Below are 21,397 nucleotides of genomic sequence, written 5' to 3' on the forward strand. Positions count from 1 at the left end.
GTGGGTTATGAACAATTCTTCCTGAGGAGCCGACGGTCCCACCAATGTGAGCACAATTAATAGGAGTAGCTGGCGAGATCCAGGGAGGAAAGGCTGCCTTTGGAGAGGGGGACAAACCGGGGGCTGCCTGCTCCTGCGGCCCTGCAGACTCAGCATCCAATGCCTCAGGTTGAAGGGGGGGGGCAGGGGCACCCCCACAGCCCCTCTTCCTCACAGAGCTGAATCACTGGTTCTTGCTCCTTAACTCCCCACCCCTCCACCTGAAGAGGGTAGCCCCTTCCCTCTGCATCTCCCCCAAAATAAGCACCAACATTGACCAGGCTTCAAAGATTTGCAAATCTTTAATATTACAAGTATATTATCTCTAGAACCTCACATTAACCCTGTAAGGCATTATTAGCAGCTTTATTTTACACTCGGGAAACCTGAGTGTACTCCAAGGGAATTGAGTGCAGCTCTTCCTTAGGACACTGCCCGGAAGGTCAAGGTTACAACCTCTGTTAGAAGGCCTAGCTAGAGCCTGGCCCTCTCCCAGGCCCCACAAAAGACCACTGCTCTCCAGGCAAGATCCTTAGCCATGACCAAGTGCAAGGAAGCAGGGACTTAGCAGAGGGGGCTGGTCAAGGTGACTGGCCAACTGCTACCCCATGGGTAACATCAATCATAAATCTGCCTGGGGGGGCGGTAGTGAGGGGAGCCTAAGGAAGAAAGGCTAGAGATGGGGGAGGGAGTTTCCCCACTTGGGTGAGATGCCATGGTCCACTTAAAGAGACAGACTCTCCTGGAGCCAGACTGGCCTCGTTCCTAAGTGCAGCGATCCCCAGGAACCCCCAGCACCCGAAATAGCTGCTGCTGGAATGCAGGATTGGGGATGGGGTCTGACAAGTTCAACTCTCCCCCGACCCCATCCCTTAGGCCTTCAGCCCCTTCCCAGGGCTCCTCCTCAGTCCCTCTCAGAGGGGAGGCAGGTTCTGACCACCGTTTTATACAGGAGGAGCAGGACCAGCAAGGAAACCGCAAGAATTTCCTATCGATTAAAATCAAGTTCTGTCTGTCCCCTCTGGTTCCTGCCCTCCGTCCCACAACCAGGCCTTGGTCATAAATAAGTGGGTAGCAGCTGGGAATGGAGGTGGGAGGGGCCTAAGTCCCCTGGGGAACAGTAGCAAGGACCCTTCTGGGGGCAGCCAGACCCATTCCCCAATTGAGGCCCACTGTCTCTTTGGGCTGGGCCTCCAAGGACGTGGGGTCCTCCCTGAGCCCCTCGAGCAGCGCTAGACGCTGAGCAGGGGGCGTCAAGAAGTAGGCCTTTTGCTCTTCGGAGTAGCGCTCCACCGGGGCCACGGCGTCCCTGTAAGTCCAGTCTCTCCAGCGGAAGTTGAAGCTCTCCAGCAGAGCGACACGGCCTTCTTGGGTGGGCACGCAGTCGAGAGGTGGTAGATGGGGCAGGTGGGGCACCTCCACCCCTGGAAGCAGCAGCACGCCCCGAATGGCAAACCAGCCCCCGTACAGTGGGTGGATGCACACTCCGGCAATTTTCTGGAGGAAGAGAGTGCAGACTGAGGCCTTCACCCCTGCCCGCACTCCCGGCCTGGCTGTAGCTTTCTTTATTCTGAGAAATGGAGGAGGGGACCAACCTCAGGGACCCTAAATCCTATAATCCCCAGGAACCCTTTGAAAGCATTCCTGACACCCCCTTCCCCACCTCCTCCAGCCCACGACTGTTCCCCTCCCCTTCTCAGCATAGCAGGCCCCTCACCATCACATCTGGCCCACAAGGCAGCTGAGCTCTGAATCTCGGGCGAGGGCTACCCCTTCCTCATCTTGGCCCTGGGCTGCACTCCGAGGGGCAAAGGGACCAGAGAAGGGTGCCATGAGGAGAGCCCAAAGGCAGAGCATGAGCCAGGATTCCTGCTTCCTCCAGTCATCTTAATTGGGCCTTCCCTTCCCCCCTCCCGGCTCCACCTGGGGGTGCCTCATGGGAGCACCCAGTCCTCGCCCCCCACTTCACCAACCTTGTCTCCCCAAGGGTCAGATTCCACATCCTGCCGCTGGTAGTAGTAGGCAGCCCCGGCCACATGGGCCGCCGTCTGGGCCAAGATTTTGGGGCGTCGGTTGGGGTGCATGTCATAGTCAGTGATGACGACTATCTCCTGTTCTGGAAGGCTCTGGGACAGGGACAGAGATGGCCATTTCAGCATAAGGCAACGGTGCCCTCCCTGACGGCCTGGGAAGAGCCCTCAGTCTGCGGTGAGGGGCTTAGGTGGCAGATGGCGCTGCTTGAAGTCTTCGTTTTGGGCAGTGGGGCAGGGGCCTGGGATAGACTCTGACCCAGCAGAGGAGCCAAAGGCAGAACATGGGGGTTTCTAGAGGGTACAGCTATGGAAGGAGGAGTCCCAGACAGGTAGGGATTACGGGTTTCAAGAGGGAGAAGGTAGATACAGGGAGGATGGGCTGGAGAAGGGGACAGGGGGCACCTGATGCAGCTCAGGGTCCAGAGAGGGGAAGCCACTTCCTTGGGATTCCACAGGAGGAGGAGCGGGGGCTTGGTCTTACCTTCTGAAGATTGGTGAGATGGTGGGCTACACACTGGTCCACAGGGTCCTTCAGAGGCTGCAGGTGGGCACTCTGCAGGAAGGGCTTCAGGGCTCGGTCAAACATGGCAGGGGTGCTGAGGACCACAAAAGCAAGTGTAGGCTCCGGCAGGGGCAGCTGGAAGGCTGGAGGCAGCAGTGCATTGTACCATCCCACCTGGGCAGGCAGACAGACAGGGGGACTCAAAAGAGACTCACCGCTTCCACCCTTACTGGGCCCCTGTATCCCAGCTCCCGAGTCCTGGCCACTGACACAGGCCTTGTGACTTCTAGTCACTTCGGGCTCAAGTGGTGCTCAGGGTGCCCTCTCTGGGAGGGCTAGCTTATTTGGCTGGCCATGTCCCTGAGCTGAGTGACCCAGAGCCAGTCCCCTCCTCCCAGTCTCCCGTCTAGGAGCACTCTCCTTTTTGGGCAAGGTTGCAACATACTCAGATCCCCAAGTTGGCGCTGGCTGCTTGCCCTCAGCAGGGGAGCGGGCAGGAAGCAGTCAGGTCAAATTAAAAATGCAAGGGCAGGTCCTGCCTGGAGGGGTGGGACATTGAGCAAAGTCACAGCAGCCAGCCCAGCATCTAAGGGGATCAACGCCAACTTTAGTTAGTCAACACCAGGCTCAAGGTCAGTGCCAGGTCCCATTGCCTGGAAGCTCAGGATTTAGGCCATGATGTTCCTGGGAATTTTCACTGTGGGGTTTTTCAAACGACCTGTGAATGCTGTTTGTATTTTTGCCCTCCCATTCTAAGCGATCTGGTAGCTTTCTTTTATAATTTCTTGTTCAAGTTCTGGTTTTGGCCCTGGCTTTCAGTCTAATTATCTCTTCTTGATCTATTTTAGTATGAAATATTTTTTTCTATTTTTGTCTGTCTCTTCTGTCTCATTAAGTCATCTGTTTGGTCCATATTAAGTTTCAAGGAATCTGCTGCTTGGATAAGACTTTAGATCTCTTGTGCTAAACAGTTAATTTTCAAGTCTTTTCCCATAATTTGAAATGAATATAAACTGCTTGCATTTTTGTTTTTTTTCCCCAGGTTATTTATACCTTCTGAATCCAATTCTCCCTGTGCAACAAGAAAACTGTTCGGTTCTGCACACGTATATTGTATCTAGGATATACTGTAACCTATTCAACATGTAAAGGACTGCTTGCCATCTGGGGGAGGGGGTGGAGGGAGGGAGGGGAAAAATCGGAACAGAAGTGAGTGCAAGGGATAATGCTGTAAAAAATTACCCTGGCATGGGTTCTGTCAATAAAAAGTTATTTTAAAAAAAAAGTCTTTTCCCGTAGAACTTTTCTCATAATTCTAATTTCTTTCCTCTAGTATTCTCTTTTCAACTACAAAATAACTTTTGAAAAAAGGGCTTCCTTTATTCATTCAGGAATTCTAGCTGACTTTATGGCCAAGGCATATTCTTGATGCTTTGCTGGTAGATGTTTTAGAGTCATTTTCTTTTTCTAAGTGTCTTTAACATTCCTATTACCACAATTGCTTTTTACAGTGGGAACCTTTTTTTTTTTTTTTGGTTCCCTTAATTTTCCTAGCTTATTTCTCTATGTGAGAGTTTTTAGAGCCAGATTCTATGCCCTTCTGGAGGAAATGTTTGGGTCATGTCATATTCTCTTGGGTCCTATACTTGTTTCCTCTGGATGCTTAGTGCTGTCATTTAAAGATCTCAGAAGATCAGGCTAGAAACCTATAGTGTTCTGGTTGGTTATCTGGAGGTCTCTGGACCAGTCTTCGTTTCAGCAGAGTAATCACCATGAGAATAGCCAGAGATAAAGTCCAAAAATATTGTCTCCTTCACGGTCTGTCCCCTTCACCTGGGGCCTGGCTAGCTTTCTGGAGGTCCTCCAGAATGTGTCTGGTTTTGTGGGGGAGGCAGGAGGACAGTCTCTGTCTCTAAGTCTCCCTGAGTCCAGGAGCTTGGGCTCCAGTCTCCAGTCCTCTGTCTTCCCCGAGTCTGTTCCAGTCCTATTTAATACTTATTACTTACTCTTAAATACTCTATTACAATTATATCCAATTCACCATACTGAGTATAAGCCAATATAATAATATCGCTAGGGAACCATTTTGTTGTAAGATTAAATCAACCATACTGAACTATTAATCACCGTGCTAAAACAGAGAACCATTGTCTCACTCAATTCCACTGAGTTAGCACCTTGTAAGAATCCTTGTTTCAAGTATGTTGTTCTGGCCCATGACATCAATACCTGTAAGCTCTCTGTGCACCCAAAGCTGCTTGTTTCAGGGTGAAATCTGATCACTGCCCCTTTACAAGCTTCTGACCCCATTTTGGGTCTGAGCAAATCAACCCTAGGACTGCCGTTGGTTGGAGGGCAGTGGGCTCCAAGCCTGGGAGCTACTTGGAAGGTTCTGCAGCTTCAGAGCAAACTACAGGAGGCCCCTTGCCCGAGCTTCCCGCCCTGTTATTCAGGTGCAGGGTTCAGATCAGCTGCAACCTTTGCTGTTTTTTCTCCTCCTGCCCAGCACATAGCCCCAGGCCAGTGACAGCTCTCTGCCTTGCACTTAACCTGTGAGACTGCTCACGCCGTAAGCCATAAATCCGTCCCTCGCCTTCTAATCCTGCCCCTTGTGCAGTGCCGGCTGGCCCCTGTGGAATCTGGGACCCCTTCCTGCCCCGGCGTCCAGGGGACAGATCCCCTCGGGTCAGTCCTGTTGCAGGGGCCCTCCGGGTTCGTCCCTGCCGCCTGGCGCCCCAGCCCTGTGTCTTGTGCCCACCTCCCGTAAATGGGCCTTGGATTCTGCCATCCCGGCACTGGGGTGATTATGGCTGAGGACTCTCCCTCCCTCTGCCCAACTGGCCCGTCTCCCCGCTCCATGGTCAAGGCCCTGCTGGGGAGCCCTGGCTGGGTTGGGCTCGGTGCCAGTCAGTGGCACCGGATTTGAGATTTCCTAGTAGAGTCCGGGCGAGGAATGGGCAGCATGGGGGACTCAGGGTTAATAACAGTGCCCCAGCTCGCCCCCCTCCCTCCCACCCGCCGTCCTGGGGCTTTCTGAAAGTCAGAGAGCTTTGGATAGACCCAAGTCTGGCCAGGCTGGTGCCCAAAGGGCCCCAAACCCTCCAGGACAACCCCACGACCTTCCCTCCCCGCACGCCAAACACGTTTCCCCCGCGATACACGTGCGGGGCCGCGCATGCGCACCTGGAAGGGGTGCACCTCGAAGCCAAAGGGTTCCAGCGTGGCTCGGATCCGGCCCTCCAGCTCAGCCGCCCTCGGTTCCATGGGTCTGGGTTAGGCTCTCGGCGGCCCGCGCACTTCTAGGCGCAGCTCCCATCAGTTAAGAGGTGTAGTTCGTTGCGCAGGCGCGCTGGGCCAACGGCTTCGCAGCTTGGCTGCCCGAGCTTCTACGCAGTTTCTCTACTACCGTCGACGGGTGGGGCGCGCGCAAAGCTTGCTGGGAGTCGTAGTTCGATAGCCGTACGGAGCCCGTTGTGACCGCGAGAAGCGGATTCGGTATTCCAGGGGGGCTCGAGGCTGCGCCGGCGCGCTGGGCTTGAACTGCGCAGCCTCGGGCAGGGAAGGGGGAGGATTAGGGGCCATGGCTCCGGTGTCGGGGGGCCGGGCGCTGGCGGCGGCGCTGGCGGCGGGCCCGAAGCTTTGGAGCCCCCCCTAAGTCCCGTGCTTCCCAGCACAGGCTTCCGCGGCAGCCCCGCCTCCCACCCTGAGAGTCTCGGCCAGGCTACGGGGCAGGCCTGGCCTGACCCTCGGGGAGCCCTGCGCAGCCCGCTCGCTGCTAGGGCCAGGCCAAGTGCCGCCGCCCCGCGCCGCTCCCCGGCTGGAGCCCTCGGGTCCCAGCTGCGGTCGGCCACCCTCCGCCCTGGAGCCGCCGCGCCCGGTACCGTCCCAGGTGTCGGAGGAGTCCAACTGGGCTGAAAAGCTCGACTCCCTGCTGCAGGCTTCAGATGGCAATGTGGCCCGCATCAAGGTGGGCGGGGAGCGCTGCAGACCCCAGGCTCGTAGACCGCGTCTATCCTGCCCATCCTGGGGCCCCCACCACCTAGGCTTAAGCTAGCGCCCCGCCCCGCCTCTGGGGCGGAGCTCCGGGGAAGACTCCTCCCCCAGGACCCGCCTGGCCCCACCCCTCCATTAAGTTCTGACTTGAGCCCCGCCTCCTAGGGGGGGAAAGCTCTTCGCTGGATCACGCCCCCAGGGTGGGCAGGAGCCTGATGGTGCCCACAGTCTTGGCCCAGCCCTCCCCTTCCCAGGTAGCGGGAGTCCTTTCCGCTGGCCTCGATCCTGAGGGTCTCCTTTGCCCTTTTCTCAGGAGAAGAAGGGATGCCTTAGAAAGCAGTTAGAGGGCTCTGGATGTGGGCTCGGACGCTCCCAAGCCTTCCCGGTTGCTAGTCTGCTTGTCCTGGGTCCCGCTCTGGCAGCTCCGGTGGCAGAGGAGGGTGGCGGGGCGCTCGGGAGAGCCCTGGTCTTGCTCCCGAGGGCAGGATGGGCCGGGGCTGACGTTTCCCCGTCTCACTTTTCCCTTCCTGCTCTGCAGCAGCGGCTCTGCCCCCTTGGGGTCTCTTCACCTGGTGATTGTAAGTGTGTCATCCTCCGTCCCTCCACATGCCAGCCCATTCCCTTCCCTCTGGCTCTTTTTCCACTCTTCCACTGCCGTCCATTTCCTCCTCTCCTCTACCCCAAAGGGAATCCGCCCCCCCCCCCCCATCCCCCAGAAGCCCTTCTGTCTCCGGGGAAAGGACCGGGTCCGCGTGGTCCAGTCTTGGTTTCACCCCTTGCCTTCTGCAGCAAGCCTGGCTCCTTCAGGGTCCTGGGTGCCCCATTCTAATTCCCAAGGGGAACCACCTCGTCAGGTCTGGACCCTGGAGCCCACCCAAGAGGGGCAGGCCTGGGATGACGCCTGCTTCTCCTTGTCGCTGTGGGATGAAATTGCCACTCTTCGGAACCAGCTCCGGACCCAGGCTCAGGTGCGGTGGGGAATGTCTCTGTGGGATGGGGGTAGGGGGCCCTCTCGCTCCTCTGGGATCCGGGGAGACACTTTTCTTCCTGACCCGGTCCAGGTGACGGTACTGATGAGTCAGGCTGTCCAGGGTCTGATGGAAGACAGGGAGCGTCAGCGATGCCAGATTGATGAGCTAGAAGGTAACTCCTAGTGTGCAGGGTCCCATGGTAGGCGGCCCTCCCTGACGTCTGGGAGGGGCCCCCTAGGCTTGTCCCCTCACCACGGGAGAGGGAAACCGGCCGGAGCGCAGGGATGACCCCTCCGTTACTATCCAGAGGAGCTGGGCCGGCTTCGAGGGGCCCCTGAAGGGCGAGCACGGCTGGAACAACGAGTGGAAGACCTGAACTCAGAGCTACAGAGTCTCCGTCGACAGCTGCAGGCCCGTCCTGGGGAAGCTGGTGTGACAGCCCTCCTGCGCCAAGAGCTGCAGAATGAGTGAGGGTTACCCCTGGGACCTACCCCAGTGAGCCCAGACATTGCAAGCACCTGCTGGTGCCCTCCAGAAAGCCCTGCCTAGGCTAGATGGGGTTTCCTCCCTGAGTACTTGTCCTCTCTCCTTTGAAGGGGGAGGAGAAGGGTTGGGGGGTGGTCTGCCCCTTCTTTCTTGAGCAGCTAGCTGCTTACGGTTGCCTTGGTCCTGCCTCACTGACCCCCTCTGACTTTTCCAGTCGCCAGCTGCTGTGGGAGGAGTATGAGGTTGTTCGAGGGGAGCTGAAGCTTTTGCGGGACCAGCTAGGTGAGTGAGGGTCCCTCCTTCTCCCCCGTCCTTCCCCTCCCCTGAGCTTCTCTGTGACCCGTTTGAAAGTTGTTTTCTTCGTAAGAGGGTGTGGGGAGATCGGAGGCACCTCAGCTCCAATCCTGGCTCAGCCACTTAGCTGCCATGTGACCATGGGCAAACTGAGTGTCCTCATCTGCAAAATGGGGCCATTGGGTTAGATGACTTCTTTAGTGCAGTGCTTCCCATTCCAGAGAGACTGGGAGCACCAAGCATTTACTAAGTGTGCGTCCCTACCGGGGGCCTGCTCTGTGAGAGGGACTAAGCTAGAGACACGGTGGGTGAGATCAGAACCTGCCCTTTAGCTACAGTCCACGGGGGGCAACTAAGAACAGGCGCCCATCAGTGTAGCAGTGAGGTGCCGATGAGGGAGGAGAATAGACTGGAAGGAATTCTTTCAGGTGTAGGGGACAGGGAGGGCATTCCAGGCCTTGGGAACAGCCTTAAGCAAAGGCCTGGAGGCCGGAGAGCACAGTGTGGATTCATGGTAGAAAGTTCTGGTGGGCTGCTTACATGTGCACATAAGATTAAGAGGGCTTCATTAAGGGGCTTTGGACTTTCCCTGGGAGGCAATAGAGAATTGGCCATACTGAGGGCTGGTGAGAGAGAGTAAACCTCTTTTTGTCTTGGGATCTTCTGGAGCTCAGTTCCACTCATTTAAAATAAATGTTCCTCCTGGGTGAAAGACACAAGCATTGAAGGGAGGGAGGAGAGAGAAAGGAGTGAGGAAGAGGGGAGGAAGGAAGGAAAAAGATAGAAGAAGGAAAGAAAGAAGGAAAAAGGAAAAAAGGAAGGAGAGGAGGAGGGGAGGAAGGAAGAGAAAGAAGGGAGGAAAGGAGGGAAGAGAAAAGGAGAGAGGAAAGAAAAAGAAGGAAGGAAAAAAGTAAAAAGAAGAAGAGGGGATGAGGGAAGGGAGGAAAAGAGAGAGAAGGAAAAAGGAGAAAAGGAGAGGAGGAGGGAAGAGAAAGAGGAAAGGAGAAAGAGAAGACAAAAGGAGCAAAAGGAAAAAAGGAAAAAAGCAGAAAGGAGAGAAGGAAAAAGGAGAGAAAAAGGAAGAGAAAATGAAGGAGAGAGGAAGAGGAAGGATGAGAGAAGGGAGGAAAGGAAAAAGGAGAGAAGGAAAAAGAAAAGGAGAAAAGGAAGGAGAGGAAGAAGAGGGGAGGAAAGGAGAAAAGAGGGGAAAAGGAGACAGAAAGGAAAAAAGGAAAAGAGAAAGGGAAGAGAAAGGAGTAAAGGAGAAAGGGAAGGGAAAAGGAGAGGAAGAAAAGAAAAGAGAGGAAAGGAGGAGGGGAGGAGAAAATGGAGGAAAGGAGAAAAAGAAGGGAAAGGAGAGAAAGGAAAGAAGAAAAAAGGAAAGAAAGGAGGAGGGGGGAGGGAAGAGAGGAAAGGGGAAAGAGGACAGAGGGAAGGGAGAGAATTGGAGAGGAGAAGGAAGGAAGCTGCTGCTCCTTTCCCATTACTCCCTCCCTGCCACTGGACCAGGTTGCTGACCCTCCCTCTCCCACAGGCCAACAGCAAGAGTTGTTACTGAGACAGATGGCTGAAGCCCGGCAGGCTCAGGGGCGTAGTTGGAAGGTAAGGGTCCTGAGCCCCCAGTCCCTGAAGGGTCCTTAGCCTTGAAGGGCGGTCATCTTGGAAAGGCATCTTGAGATGGGGACCTTGATTGCACTTGGCCCAGCCGGGATGCTTTTCTACTCGGCTGATAGAGGCGTGGTGGGTGCCCTGGAGAAATGGTCTGCCCCCCCCCCCCAGCAGCCCCTTAGGGCTCCCTCCCTCCATCCCCTAAGCTCCCCCATCTACCCCTTGGAGCCCAGCTTGTTTATAGCCCTGTGGAGGAGGAGGGGGAGGGCCTGAGGGAAGGGCACGTTCTGGGCTCATTACCACCCGCAGCCTGTGCCTGGGCAGGTGCTGGAGCAGGTCCAGAGTGATCAGGAAGGCCACAGCCGCGTGGTGGACGCTGCCAGGGTGGAGGCCCGGGATGTTCGGCAGGAGATCAATCTTCTCAGGTCTGGGGCTAGGCTGGGGCTGGGAGAAATGGGGCCCACCCCTCCGGCCGGGGCACAGGAGCCCCAGTTACCGAGCTGGCTTTGGGGGGTGACTGGACTTTTCCTTGTGTTGAGCACAGAGCCCGGCTTCCCTCTGCTCCTGCAGGAGCCCAGCCCATACACACTACCAGGGAGGACAGGGGCGGCCCAGTGGGACAGAGCTGTGGGGGGCTCCGTGGCTGGAGGGCCTGGCTCCAAGCCAGTCCTGCTGCTGGCCACAAATGGCGTCTCCAGAGCCCAGACCTGGGAGGAGAGGGCTGGCCCATCTCCGGGCCTGCCCCTCTGGGAGGGGAGCTTCCACCTGTGAGAGGGGGGACCTACTGGGCTCCTGCAGCTGGAAGGCCTTTGGGCCCGGCTTCCGTGTCTCTTTGTCCCCATCCAGAGCATAGTGAAGAGACCCAAGTTCGAATCTTGTGTGTGACTGACCCTTAACCTCCATGTGCCTCAGGCAGGAAATAATAACATAACAGTTAATGGCAGCTAGGTGGCGCAGTGGCTAGAGCACCAGTCCTGAAGTCAGGAGAATTTGAACTCAGATCTGAGTTCAAATTCAGCCTCAGACACTTAACACTTCCTGGCTGTGTGACCCTGGGCAAGTTACTTAACCCCAATTGCCTTAGCAAAAAAAAAAAAAAAACAAACAAAAAAAAAAACCAATAAAAGTGAGATACTTATAAAGCCCTTTATAAACCTTAATGTGCTAGGTCAATGCTAGCAATTATTGTTATTAATGGTAATTATAAATATGTTCTTTTCCCTGTCTTTCTCCCCCTTTTCCCTCTAGGAGCTTCACTGCCTGGTGGAGCGTTTCCCTAGGGGCAAGAAGAGCTGAGCTTGTTCCTTTGGGTGACCAAGGGCAGGCTGCTTCACCTTGGGAGCAGCTTATAAAAGCCTTAGTTAATTAACAGCGAGTGCCTCCCTGGGACCCTGTGGGGGATGCAGTGCCCTTGAGTGAGCCTCTTCACGTCTGTCAGATGAGCTAGAGGCAGAAAGGGCCCCCACCCCAGGATGCCCTGTGTGCTGGGGGCCAAAGCCAGCAGTTGCCTCTCCTTTATGCAAGGGTTATACAATTATTCTCAAAGCTGGAATAATTATTTCTCCATCTCCACCCCCATGTTTCTGAGACTCTCACCTCCCACTTTGGAGAAACTGAGTCAGGCCTGGGTCAGGCCCAGTGTTAGGGAAGGTGGGGACCCGCTCTGGTAAGGCTGTGATGGCATCAGCCTGTGATCCTTCCCTGGGAGTCTCTTGCCTGACTCTGAGGGCCGGGCCCCCCACAGGGCCATGGTGTGTTCTCTGCAGGCCCAGATTCGAGGAGAACCCCCACCCCGGCCAGACTCTGCCATCTCTAGCTCTGACCTGAGCCTCCTAGACAGTGACAGCAGCTGGGACATACCTTCTCGCGATCCTGGTGAGTGAGCTGGCCGGCCTGGAAGTGCGGGGTCCTCTCCCAGCCTTCCTCCCCCACCCAGCACACCTGTGTCTCCCTGCTGCTTGGACCTTGGAAGTGTCCCTCTTCCGGCCAGGCTGGGCTCAGATCAGCTTTTGGTCTCCTCTGCTCTGAAGGACCCCAGCCACAAGTCCCTTTCCTCTACTCCCCTCCCTCATCCCCGTAGCTATCCCTGGGGACTTTATGGCTCAGAATACAGGAGGTCCCTAAAGGGCCCTTCTCTGACTGCTGGCCTGGGCCTGCCCCCTCAGCCATGCCAGCAGAACCTCACAGCAACACCGAATCCAGCACCGAGTCCGGCCCAGAGACCAGCGCTTCCCGGCCTCCTGTGAAGAGCCCCCAGACATCTGACCGGTTAAACAAAGCACCGAAGCTGCTCCTTGGTGACCTCTGAATGGGCCAGCCAGCTCTCCATGCCCTGGCTTGCTGAAGGACAACGGAAATCCTCTGGGCATCGGGGAGGGAAAGCAGAGAGAAGCAGCTCATCCCCAGGAGCCTTCCCTCCCCCCAGAAGATTTCTTGCTGGCCCCAAATCGCTGCACTCTGCTCCCTGGTTCCCCTCTTTCTCTTCTCATCTCCTCTAAGATTTCTTCCTTTTCCCTATACTTCAAATCTGAAATAAAAAAATGTTAACTATCTCCACGCCCACTGTAGCCAGAAGTTCCCTCACCAGGGTGTAAGCGGCGTCCCCGAGCGACAGGCACACGGAGAACCTGGGGGGAGTCAGTGGGTGGGCTTCGTTTCTCCTCCATCCTGGGCAGGATGGAGTGGGCCGGCTCCTCCCGCTGCCTTCCCCCCAGTTGTCCCCCCGGGCTGCACAGGCAGCCTCAGGTGTACCTACAGCCCTGCCATGAGCATTAGGAGATAATCATTAGGAGACTTGAGGGAGAGCCCAGATGTCTAGACTGGGCCATACTCAACGGTCCCAGGGGCTATGGGAGAGGGGCCAGATGGGGTCAGCAGAGCCAGGCCTAAGGAAAGCGTGGGGACGTGGTCCTACATTTCTGCTCCCAGGGTAGCCTGGTCTTAGGAGGCCTCAAACGCTTCCCCAGAGTACCCGGAACAGATGAACAACTCGGACCAAGGATGGGAGGCGGCCCAAAGAAATCCTGAGCTTTTCCAGGATGCTTCGGAGGAAGGGGAAGGGTCCTGGGACGCTGACCGGGCTCCACAGGCCCTGTTTGACAACGTGCAGCACGTGGCTGGTCAGACCCACTGCTGCCTCACACGTCCTGAGTCCCAGACCCTTGTTGCTGCTGACACAAGTTTAGGCTCCGTTACTGTGGCTGGGGACCCTGGGCCAAAGGGATCTTCCTTCTCTGCTTTGGAAGATGGAGGCAGCTTTGGGGAGGGAATTCAGGCTGAAAAGGTGTCACCAGCAATGGACTTGGGATTCTAGCTTAGAACAGAGGATTTCTGGCTCCCCGAGGAAGCAAACATTTGTGAATCTAATAAAAGGGCCTTAAATAAGAGGCAAAGACAGGGTGCGATGGGGGTGGGGAGTGGAACTGCTGCCCGCTTACCTGCCCCCAAGCTGAAACATCAGGAAGGAGCGCCACCATGTGGCCGCCATGTGCAGAAGCTCACAGGAGCAGGTGATGCTGGGTGTCTACCCCAACCTCAGGCTCACTCAGGGGCCAAGAACCGCCCGCGAGGGGAACACTGAGATGGGAGGCGCGGAGACCCTCACAGTCTCCCTCCTGAGGGGTGGGTGGGCTTTGTCTGAGAACAAGGGGATGGCGCACCTTAAATACTAAAATGAGGAAATCTGGGAAAGAACTTATTTGCACAATAGAGCTTGGTTTCAGGTTCTGAACTTGGCCCGGCCACTTCCTGCTCAGGGAGCTGCTGCATGGGAACCGAGGCCCCTGGAGGGGCAACGACTTGCCTTGGGGTAAGTCGCGGGGCCTTGTGTGGCATTCAGCTTGGGCAGAGCCAGAGCCCCCGGGGACTTGCCTGGGCTGGGAGAGCAGATACCACCAGGGGTCGCTGTGGCTTTGTCCTCGGACCTCGCCTGTGCAGCTTTGGAGTCAGGGAGGCTGAAACCCTGGGAGGCAACATTGCCCTGTGTGGTGCTCTTGCCAGGCACCCGGATGTCACTCGTCGGGGTGGGAACATCCAGGGGAAATGGACAAAGCTGAGGGGCTAGCAGTGTGTCACCCCAACTGTGTTACGAAAGGAAGCCCTTCAGAAAGTTCAATTGCGTCAAATCATGAAGAGAGAAGCATGGAGTAGTAAAGGCAGGAAGTCCTGCGTTCAAATCCCGTAATAGACACTGGCTCCGTGGAGCAATTCACTTCACATTTTTTTCAAAGCTTTTTATTTTCAAAATACAATTTCAAAACAGTTTTCAACATTCTTGCAAAACCTTGTGTTCCAATTTTTTTTTTTCCTCTTCACCGTCTCCCTTAATTGGTATGACTTCATGCTTTGTGCTTTGGATTTTTCATCTATGATTCAGCCACCCCTTTCAGCTCTAAATCTGGAGCCTATCTGTTCTATTTCTTTTTCTGAAATGGGACTATTTAAGCAATTTACTTCCTCCTCTGATAATCTGGGAAGCCTATATTTTTGGAGGTAGTCATCTATTTCGCTTAGGTTATCAAATTTATTGATATAAAGTTGGGCAAAGTAACCCCTTATTATTTCTTTAATTTCCTCTTCATCAGTGGAAAGTTCTCCTTTTTCATTTTTAAGATTGCTAATTTGATTTCCCTCTCTCCTTTTTCTAATCAGATTTACCAAAGGTTTATCAATTTTATTAGTTTTTTCATAAAACCAACTCTTAGTTTTATTTATTAGTTCAATAGTATTTTTACTTTCTATATTATTAATTTTTCCTTTTAATTTTAGAATTTCAAGTTTAGTAATTGATTGGGGGTTTTTAATTTGGTCTTTTTCTAACTTTTTAAGTTGCAGGCCCAATTCATTGATCTTCTCTTTTTCTATTTTATTCAAGTAAGCCTCTAAAGATATAAAATTTCCCCTTATTACTGCTTTGGCTTCATCCCATAAATTTTGATATGATGTCTCATCGTTGTCATTATCGTTGAGTGAAATTATTAATTGTGTCTATAATTTGCTGTTTCACCCAATCATTCTTTAAGATGAGATTATTTAGTTTCCAATTACTTTTTGGTCTATTTACACCTAACTTTTTGTTGAATATAGTTTTTATTGCATTGTGATCTGAAAAGAAAGCATTTACTATTTCTGCCTTCCTGCATTTAATTTTGAGTCTTTATATCCTAATATATGGTCAATTTTTGTATAGGTTCCATGAACTGCTGAGAAGAAAGTATAATCCTTTCTGTCACCATTCAGTTTTCTCCAAAGATCTATCATACCTAATTTTTCTAATATTCTATTTACCTCTTTAATTTCTTTCTTGTTTTGTGATTTGATTTATCTAAATCTGAGAGTGCAAGATTGAGATCTCCCACTATTTTTTTTTGCTGTCTATTTCTTCTCGCAACTCTCTTAACTTCTCTTTAAGGAAGTTAGATGCTATACCACTTGGTGCATATATGTTTAATACTGATATCGCTTCATTGTCTATAGTACCCTTAAGCAAGATATAGTTTCCTTCCTTATCTCTTTTAATTTGATCAATCTTTGCTTTTGCTTGATCTGAGATAAGGATGGCTACCCCTGCTTTTTTGTCTTCACCTGAAGCATAATAGATTCTACTCCAGCCTTTTACCTTTACTCTGTATGTATCTCCCTGTTTTAAATGTGTTTCCTGTAAACAACAGATTGTAGGGTTCTGACTTTTGATCCAGTCTGCTATCCGCCTCCTCTTTATGGGAGAGTTCATCCCATTCACATTTACGGTTAAAATAACCAATTCTGTATTTCCTGCCATCCTAATATCCTCTGGAGCCTATCTGGGAAAGGTTCCTTGTTAAGTCAAGGCTCTCAATGGGGTATTGACAAGATCCAATGTTTAGGACCCTAAGTTGATTGGTCCTGCAGAGTCCTGGGAATACAGGGAAGAGAAGGTCTTCCTAATTATCCCACCCAACCTTTCCTAGGGTAGGAATCCCTCCCTCAGCAGCTGAGCATCTCTGCTAATGAAGGGCTTATTACCTCACTCATCAATCTATTATACCTTAGGCCATCTTTCCTTTATAGGATCCTTGAAATAAAGCTGCTCCTCTAGCTCCTGGTTCTTAAACTATGGTTCTTTACCCCATATGGGGACTCATAACTAAATGTGAGGGTTGTGAAATTATGATTTATTGTCAGTAGATGTTTGATTTGTATACCTATTTTATATACCTATATATCCAGGGTCACATAAAAGTTTCTCAGGTGGAAAAAGGTCAAGAGTGGAAAAGATTTACGAAGCCCTGATTCTTGTTCATCTATTCTTTGACTACAAGAGGTGAGCCCAACTTGTAATGTCATAAAGCAAAGCCAGGATTTGGACTAGGACTTGTTTAACAACAACAACAACAACAAAAACCCAAAAAAGTATCCATGCCACAATTTTCAGTTTAATCGGCATTATTAACAATTTCTCTATTGCCTTCCTAAGTTTAGACTATCAACAAAACCATAAATTCTCGTTTTGTAGCCTTTGTGAAGTCTGAGGTATAAATGGCTTTGGGAGCCCAATTCAACTGACTCTAGATACTTCTGCTTTGAACCCAGGTTCTCTGACTCCAAATTTAACACTATTTTCACTGCAACATACTGTTTCATGAACTGGAATCAATTAATCTCCTTGTAGTTTCAACCCAACTAGAAAGTGATTAACCCAAGGTCATCTGGTTAATAAATGGCAGAAGTGGACCTAGAACCCGGTATCTTAACTCCAATCCAGTGTTCCTTAATCTGTCTCCACATTGTCCCTCCTGCCTTTATATAATGTACCCACTGGAAAAAACTATCTGGATGATTCTGGGAAACCACTAGACCCAAGCAGGACCAGCCTGACTTCTTCTGTGTCCTTCCCCCTCCACTTGAAGTCTTTTCTCAAGTTTAATTATCTAGTTCCTTTATCTGATCTACAGATGGCACGGCACACTTTCTAGTCCTATCAGTGTCTTCCCCTTCACTTCCCATCTTGCCCTTCCTGAAGTAAGACTAAAATTAAACAGACTCTGGCAGATAAGGTCAGGGCAGAGCACAGGACAGTAGGCCTTTTGCTTCTTATTTATGGATACACTGCGATTTTCTTAATGTATGTAATACATGTTACAGCATACATATATATACACATGTTTATACATATGCAACACATGTATATGTATACACACATTTATACATATGTACACAAATACATACATATAACTCAAGGCTCTCCTTGATGAAAACTTAAAGTAAAAAAACAGGTTCCTTCAAATGATTGTAGCAGTCCTCATCTTTATAATCACACTGTTGATCAAAAAGGCAGTCAATGGCTCCTACTATGTGCGTTGATTAAAAAGAGTGTTTTGACTCTAGGAAAGAAAGGTATGGTCTTTTGTTGGGTCAAGAATCCTCATGCATTCAGTATTATGACCATTTAAGATTCTTTGAGAACCTCAGCTACAGAGAGAGCTGTCTTCAGTGACTCCCAGTTACTGTCAAATTAAACACAAAATAGAGATGATTTCTTGCCTGTCTCCTTTATACAAATGTGGCTGCTTAGTATCATGCAGGATCTCCATATGGAAGAGGGAACTCCTTAGGAGACTAGTCACTTCTATGTAGTTCTTGGTTGGAAATGTTTCAGGCCACTTATTCTTGCTCTGGGTCTTTCCTTTATCTTCCGGGTGATATTCCATTATTGAGAGACTGTGGTGCCATAAGATTATCAGGATGAGATAATATTGGTAAAAAAAAAACAAAACAAACATTTAGCACAGTGCCCGGCACAGAATAGAAGCTATATAAATACTTCTTCCCTTTCCCCTCCCTATGAGTCATAACCACAGAGTGATAGCAGCAGGATAGCAGTATTTAAAAGATGGTTTTGTGTTTCAGGGTTATTTATTAAGTAATAATAATAGCCACTATTTATATAACACTTTAAAATTGACCAAGGATTTTCCAAATATTATCTAATTTAATTCTCACAATAATTGTAGGAGTAGGTCTTATTATTTCTATTTTATAGATGAGGGAATTAAAGCAGACAGAGGTTAAGTAAAAGAGCACACATCAAGCAAGTTATCTGAAGGCAATGACCAAACCACTTGGATCCTGAATATGATCCAGCCTGGTTTCCTCCTCTTGTTCGATTTAGTCTAGATAGTATATCTACTATGTATCCATTTGCTTTATCCTGTGTGGATGAAAAGGTTGAACTCCTTTAAGGGATTGTGTATCTCATCTGGGAGTGTTCTTTGAGCTTGTTGTAGGCAATACAAAGTCATCTGCAAATGGGAACATGAGGAGGACCTCACCATCTCCAGGTCAGTGCTTTTTTAAGGATTGTGGTCCCTGGACCAGACCAGCTTAGATAAGTCCCAGGAGGCTTAGCTGAACCAACCAGTTAGATTCCTCTGTATTATAGATAGGGCATTTCAGAGCTCAGGGAAGAAAAAGATTTCCTAGAATCACAAAGTCACTGACACATAAAGAGTTTGCTTTGTTTGATTTTGGGGGGGGCAGCCCTAAGGAATTCAGTGTTTAGGAAGGGACTTCCCAGGGAGGAAACTCCTCTATCAGTTTGGATTGTCATCTGCTCTGTTACTTATGAATGGGCTACTTAGAAATGAAGGAACTCACAAGGTCAACTGGGTTCAGATGGGACTTGAACCCAAGTCTTTTGGGCTCAGAGGCTAGGAAAAAGGGTTTGAATGCAGATTTGATTTATTTGTTTTATATTAAAAAAAAAAAACCCTCCCAATCCAGGATCCTTCTCGGTGCAGGAGGCTGGGCTGGGCTGGTTTAGATATATAGTGTCTTTTCCAATAGTCCAAGAAGTATGCTGGGAGATGGAATCCTAAAGACTTTGCAGAGTGGACATGGTCCACTGGAAGAGGGTTAGAGCATGAAGAGAGGTGTGGAAACTGGAGAGGACCCCTCTAGTTATAGGGGAAAAGTGGGAGAGGATGCTTGAGTCCAGATCCGGTGAATTCTCTTAGTCATGTTTGGAGTGTCTTAACGTTTCCTCAGAGCCCTTTTCTCCTGAGCACACTTGTCAGGGATGGTACTGGCATCACTATGTCTATATTACTTTTTTCAATTATAGCTTTTTATATAGAAAACATATACATGGGTAATTTTTCAACATTGACCCTTGTAAAAACTTCTGTTTCAACTTTTCCCCTCCTTCCCTCCACCCCCTCCTCTAGATGGCAGGTAATCCCATTATGTCTATATTTTCATTAGTAATACAGACATTATGGCATTACCATTGGGAGTGGGATAACTCAGAGTTCACCCTTTCATTTTATGGAGACTCAGAAAGCAAGGGACTTGCCCAGACTCACACAGGAAGTAGCCAGTAGAGATAAGACTCAATCAACATCCACAAGCATCAAGGTTTTTGGTACCTCCATGTGCCAGGAATGATGAGCTAATATCCTTTAGGCCCTGGGGGACTAAAAAAGGGAGGCAGGAGAGTGACAGTGCTAGAGAGATGCAATCTAATATGTGATATAATTTCTGTTGTGTGAGAAATGGCTTTTCTTTTTCATTCAGGTTCCACATCACCCACTGGGAATATGATTTCCCAAGGGGCCTTTGTGTTCTTTGATGTCATGGAAAGAAGCCTTCACTTAGCTGCCAATAAACTTCAGTGGCTACCTATAACTTCTGGGATCACCTTGGCAGGCTTATTACACTTTACTCCTCTTCAGGTACTCTACTAACCTTCTTGCTATTTTGGGAGGATGATCCCCCTCTCTTTGGAGTCCTATCTATTGAGAAAACAAAGCATAGACCTGGAGGTTGGGGGTGGGAAAGACTACACTAGCAAGGCTTTATTAACTCTGGCAACATTAGGAAGGAAGGCGGGAAGAAGTGATGGGAGTGCTGGATGCTCAACTTTAGTTTAGACCTGGGTTAGAATCCAGGCTCTGCCAATAATTACTTGGGTGTAATCGGGGACAAGTCCCTGCCCTCTTTCTGAGAAGATTGGACTGAGTAGCCATTTAATATCCTTCTCTATCCCTATTCTTAGACCATCTTCTCAAGAACAGTTCGCTAACCCATAGTTTTGGAACCATGTGGATAACGACTGGATAGGGCCGGAGATTGGGCCACCTGTGATTTCATTGGGACAAGGAACTTCCAAATGAAGAAAACCTCTTTGCCAATTCGGGTCAACACACCTTTAGTTGTAGAGAGTGGGAGAGCACAAAGAAATCGAGTTGTGACACAGCATGTCAGAGGCGGGACTTGAACCGAGGTTTTCTTGGTTTCGGGCTCAAATCTAATTGAATTTCTTTGCAATCCTATGTTTTGTGTAGTACTTAAAAACATAATTTTGAGAAGAGGGTCCGTAGTTTTACCAGACTGCCCAGTGACAGGGAAACAAAAAAGGGGAAGAACCTCTTCGCAGGGCAATGCTGGGACCATGGTCACTGTCCCCTGACAGTGAGACAGGGGCTGGATCTGTCCTGTCCTCAATGGCGCACTCATCCTGCTCTTAACTCCGAGGGTTACCTGGTCTCTTCCAAGCCACGCCCCTTCCCCCACAAGGGTAGCCCGATTAGAGACGAGCCTCCTCGAAAGCGCTTTTTATTTGTATCCCTCAGCTCCGCACAGAATTTGGTATAGTAAAGCGTCTGGTAACCACTTCTCTGCAGTCCATTCACTCTAAAATTCTGGAGCTCCGTAACGTGCCGTACGGTTGGGGGCGTGCCAGGGAACTTCGGGTCCCTCCAGCCTCTCCCGGCTCCCAGCTTTCATAGAATTGACTCAATAGCCGTAGGAAATCGTATTCCCCGCGCTGCTTCGCCAATTGGCTTTCTGAAACATCAATCAGTAAGTTTCCTGAAGCTGATTGGTCTGCCTGTGTGTTTATCCCCGCCCCCAGAAAGTTCGGCGGGACCAGGAATTCGGAGTTCCTCAGTCACTTTTTACCCCTCCTCTTCTGTTTACGCCTCGACTTTTTTCTTATTGGTCCGGGAGTCTGTCGGAATCGGCATTTCCAGATGCTCATTGGCTCTGAAGCCTCCTCGTTCGGCCCTCCGAACCACGTGGACTCACGGACCAATACGGCGTCCGGGTTCCGAGAGGGCAATCGTGGGTTGGCTAGTCCGGGGGAGGGGAACGAGTAGGGGGGGGCGGCGCTGAGGCCCCGCCCCCGTCCTCTCAGCCCGGTGGCCGGCGGGGAGAGCGCCTCAGTAGTTCGCGGCTGCTGAGCCCCGAGGACGCGGCCCCAAGAGGGGCAGCGGCCTGGCTCCGGTCCCGGGGACAGGAATAGCGACGGGGACAGGGACATGGCTGCCACCTCTCGGCTCGCAGCACCCCCAGTGCCCGTGCCAAGGACCAGGACTGCCGCCGCCGCCGCCACCGCCGCGGCCGGGGGCTGAGGACTATGAGCCCTTCGCCCGAGCAGTCAGGCCTCGCTCCGGCCCCGCTGCAGCCTCAGGTGAGCGGCCCACCGTCTCCCG

At 51.3% G+C, this 21,397-nt stretch overlaps 3 protein-coding genes across 4 annotated transcripts in view; 2 read left to right on the top strand and 1 right to left on the bottom strand.

Moving 5' to 3' along the window:
* Window positions 1-322: 322 nt before the first annotated feature.
* MMACHC (metabolism of cobalamin associated C) lies at window positions 323-6,236 on the bottom strand. Its single transcript, XM_051999861.1, has 4 exons — window positions 5,758-6,236; window positions 2,554-2,748; window positions 2,013-2,165; window positions 323-1,536 (listed from the first exon to the last, which is right to left on the bottom strand). The coding sequence occupies exons 1-4, from the start codon at window positions 5,836-5,838 to the stop codon at window positions 1,141-1,143; spliced, it is 825 nt and encodes a 274-aa protein (XP_051855821.1). The 5' UTR covers window positions 5,839-6,236; the 3' UTR covers window positions 323-1,140.
* On the top strand, window positions 6,155-12,478 carry CCDC163 (CCDC163 homolog). Its single transcript, XM_051996866.1, has 11 exons — window positions 6,155-6,173; window positions 6,231-6,568; window positions 7,106-7,145; window positions 7,357-7,535; window positions 7,629-7,710; window positions 7,846-8,005; window positions 8,239-8,306; window positions 9,853-9,920; window positions 10,236-10,351; window positions 11,671-11,801; window positions 12,092-12,478. Exons 1-11 carry the CDS (start codon window positions 6,155-6,157, stop codon window positions 12,232-12,234), a joined length of 1,344 nt encoding a protein of 447 aa, XP_051852826.1. The 3' UTR covers window positions 12,235-12,478.
* Window positions 12,479-21,080: 8,602 nt separating this feature from the next.
* TESK2 (testis associated actin remodelling kinase 2) overlaps window positions 21,081-21,397 on the top strand; it is a 161,508-nt gene continuing 161,191 nt past the window's right edge. For both annotated transcript variants that reach the window (XM_051999875.1, XM_051999877.1), the window contains exon 1: window positions 21,081-21,375. The gene's annotated coding sequence lies outside the window, so the exon portion shown is untranslated. The remainder of the gene's footprint in view (window positions 21,376-21,397) is intronic.

This window comes from Antechinus flavipes, chromosome 4, assembly GCF_016432865.1.
Source record: "Antechinus flavipes isolate AdamAnt ecotype Samford, QLD, Australia chromosome 4, AdamAnt_v2, whole genome shotgun sequence".
Classification (NCBI taxonomy): Eukaryota; Metazoa; Chordata; class Mammalia; order Dasyuromorphia; family Dasyuridae; genus Antechinus; species Antechinus flavipes.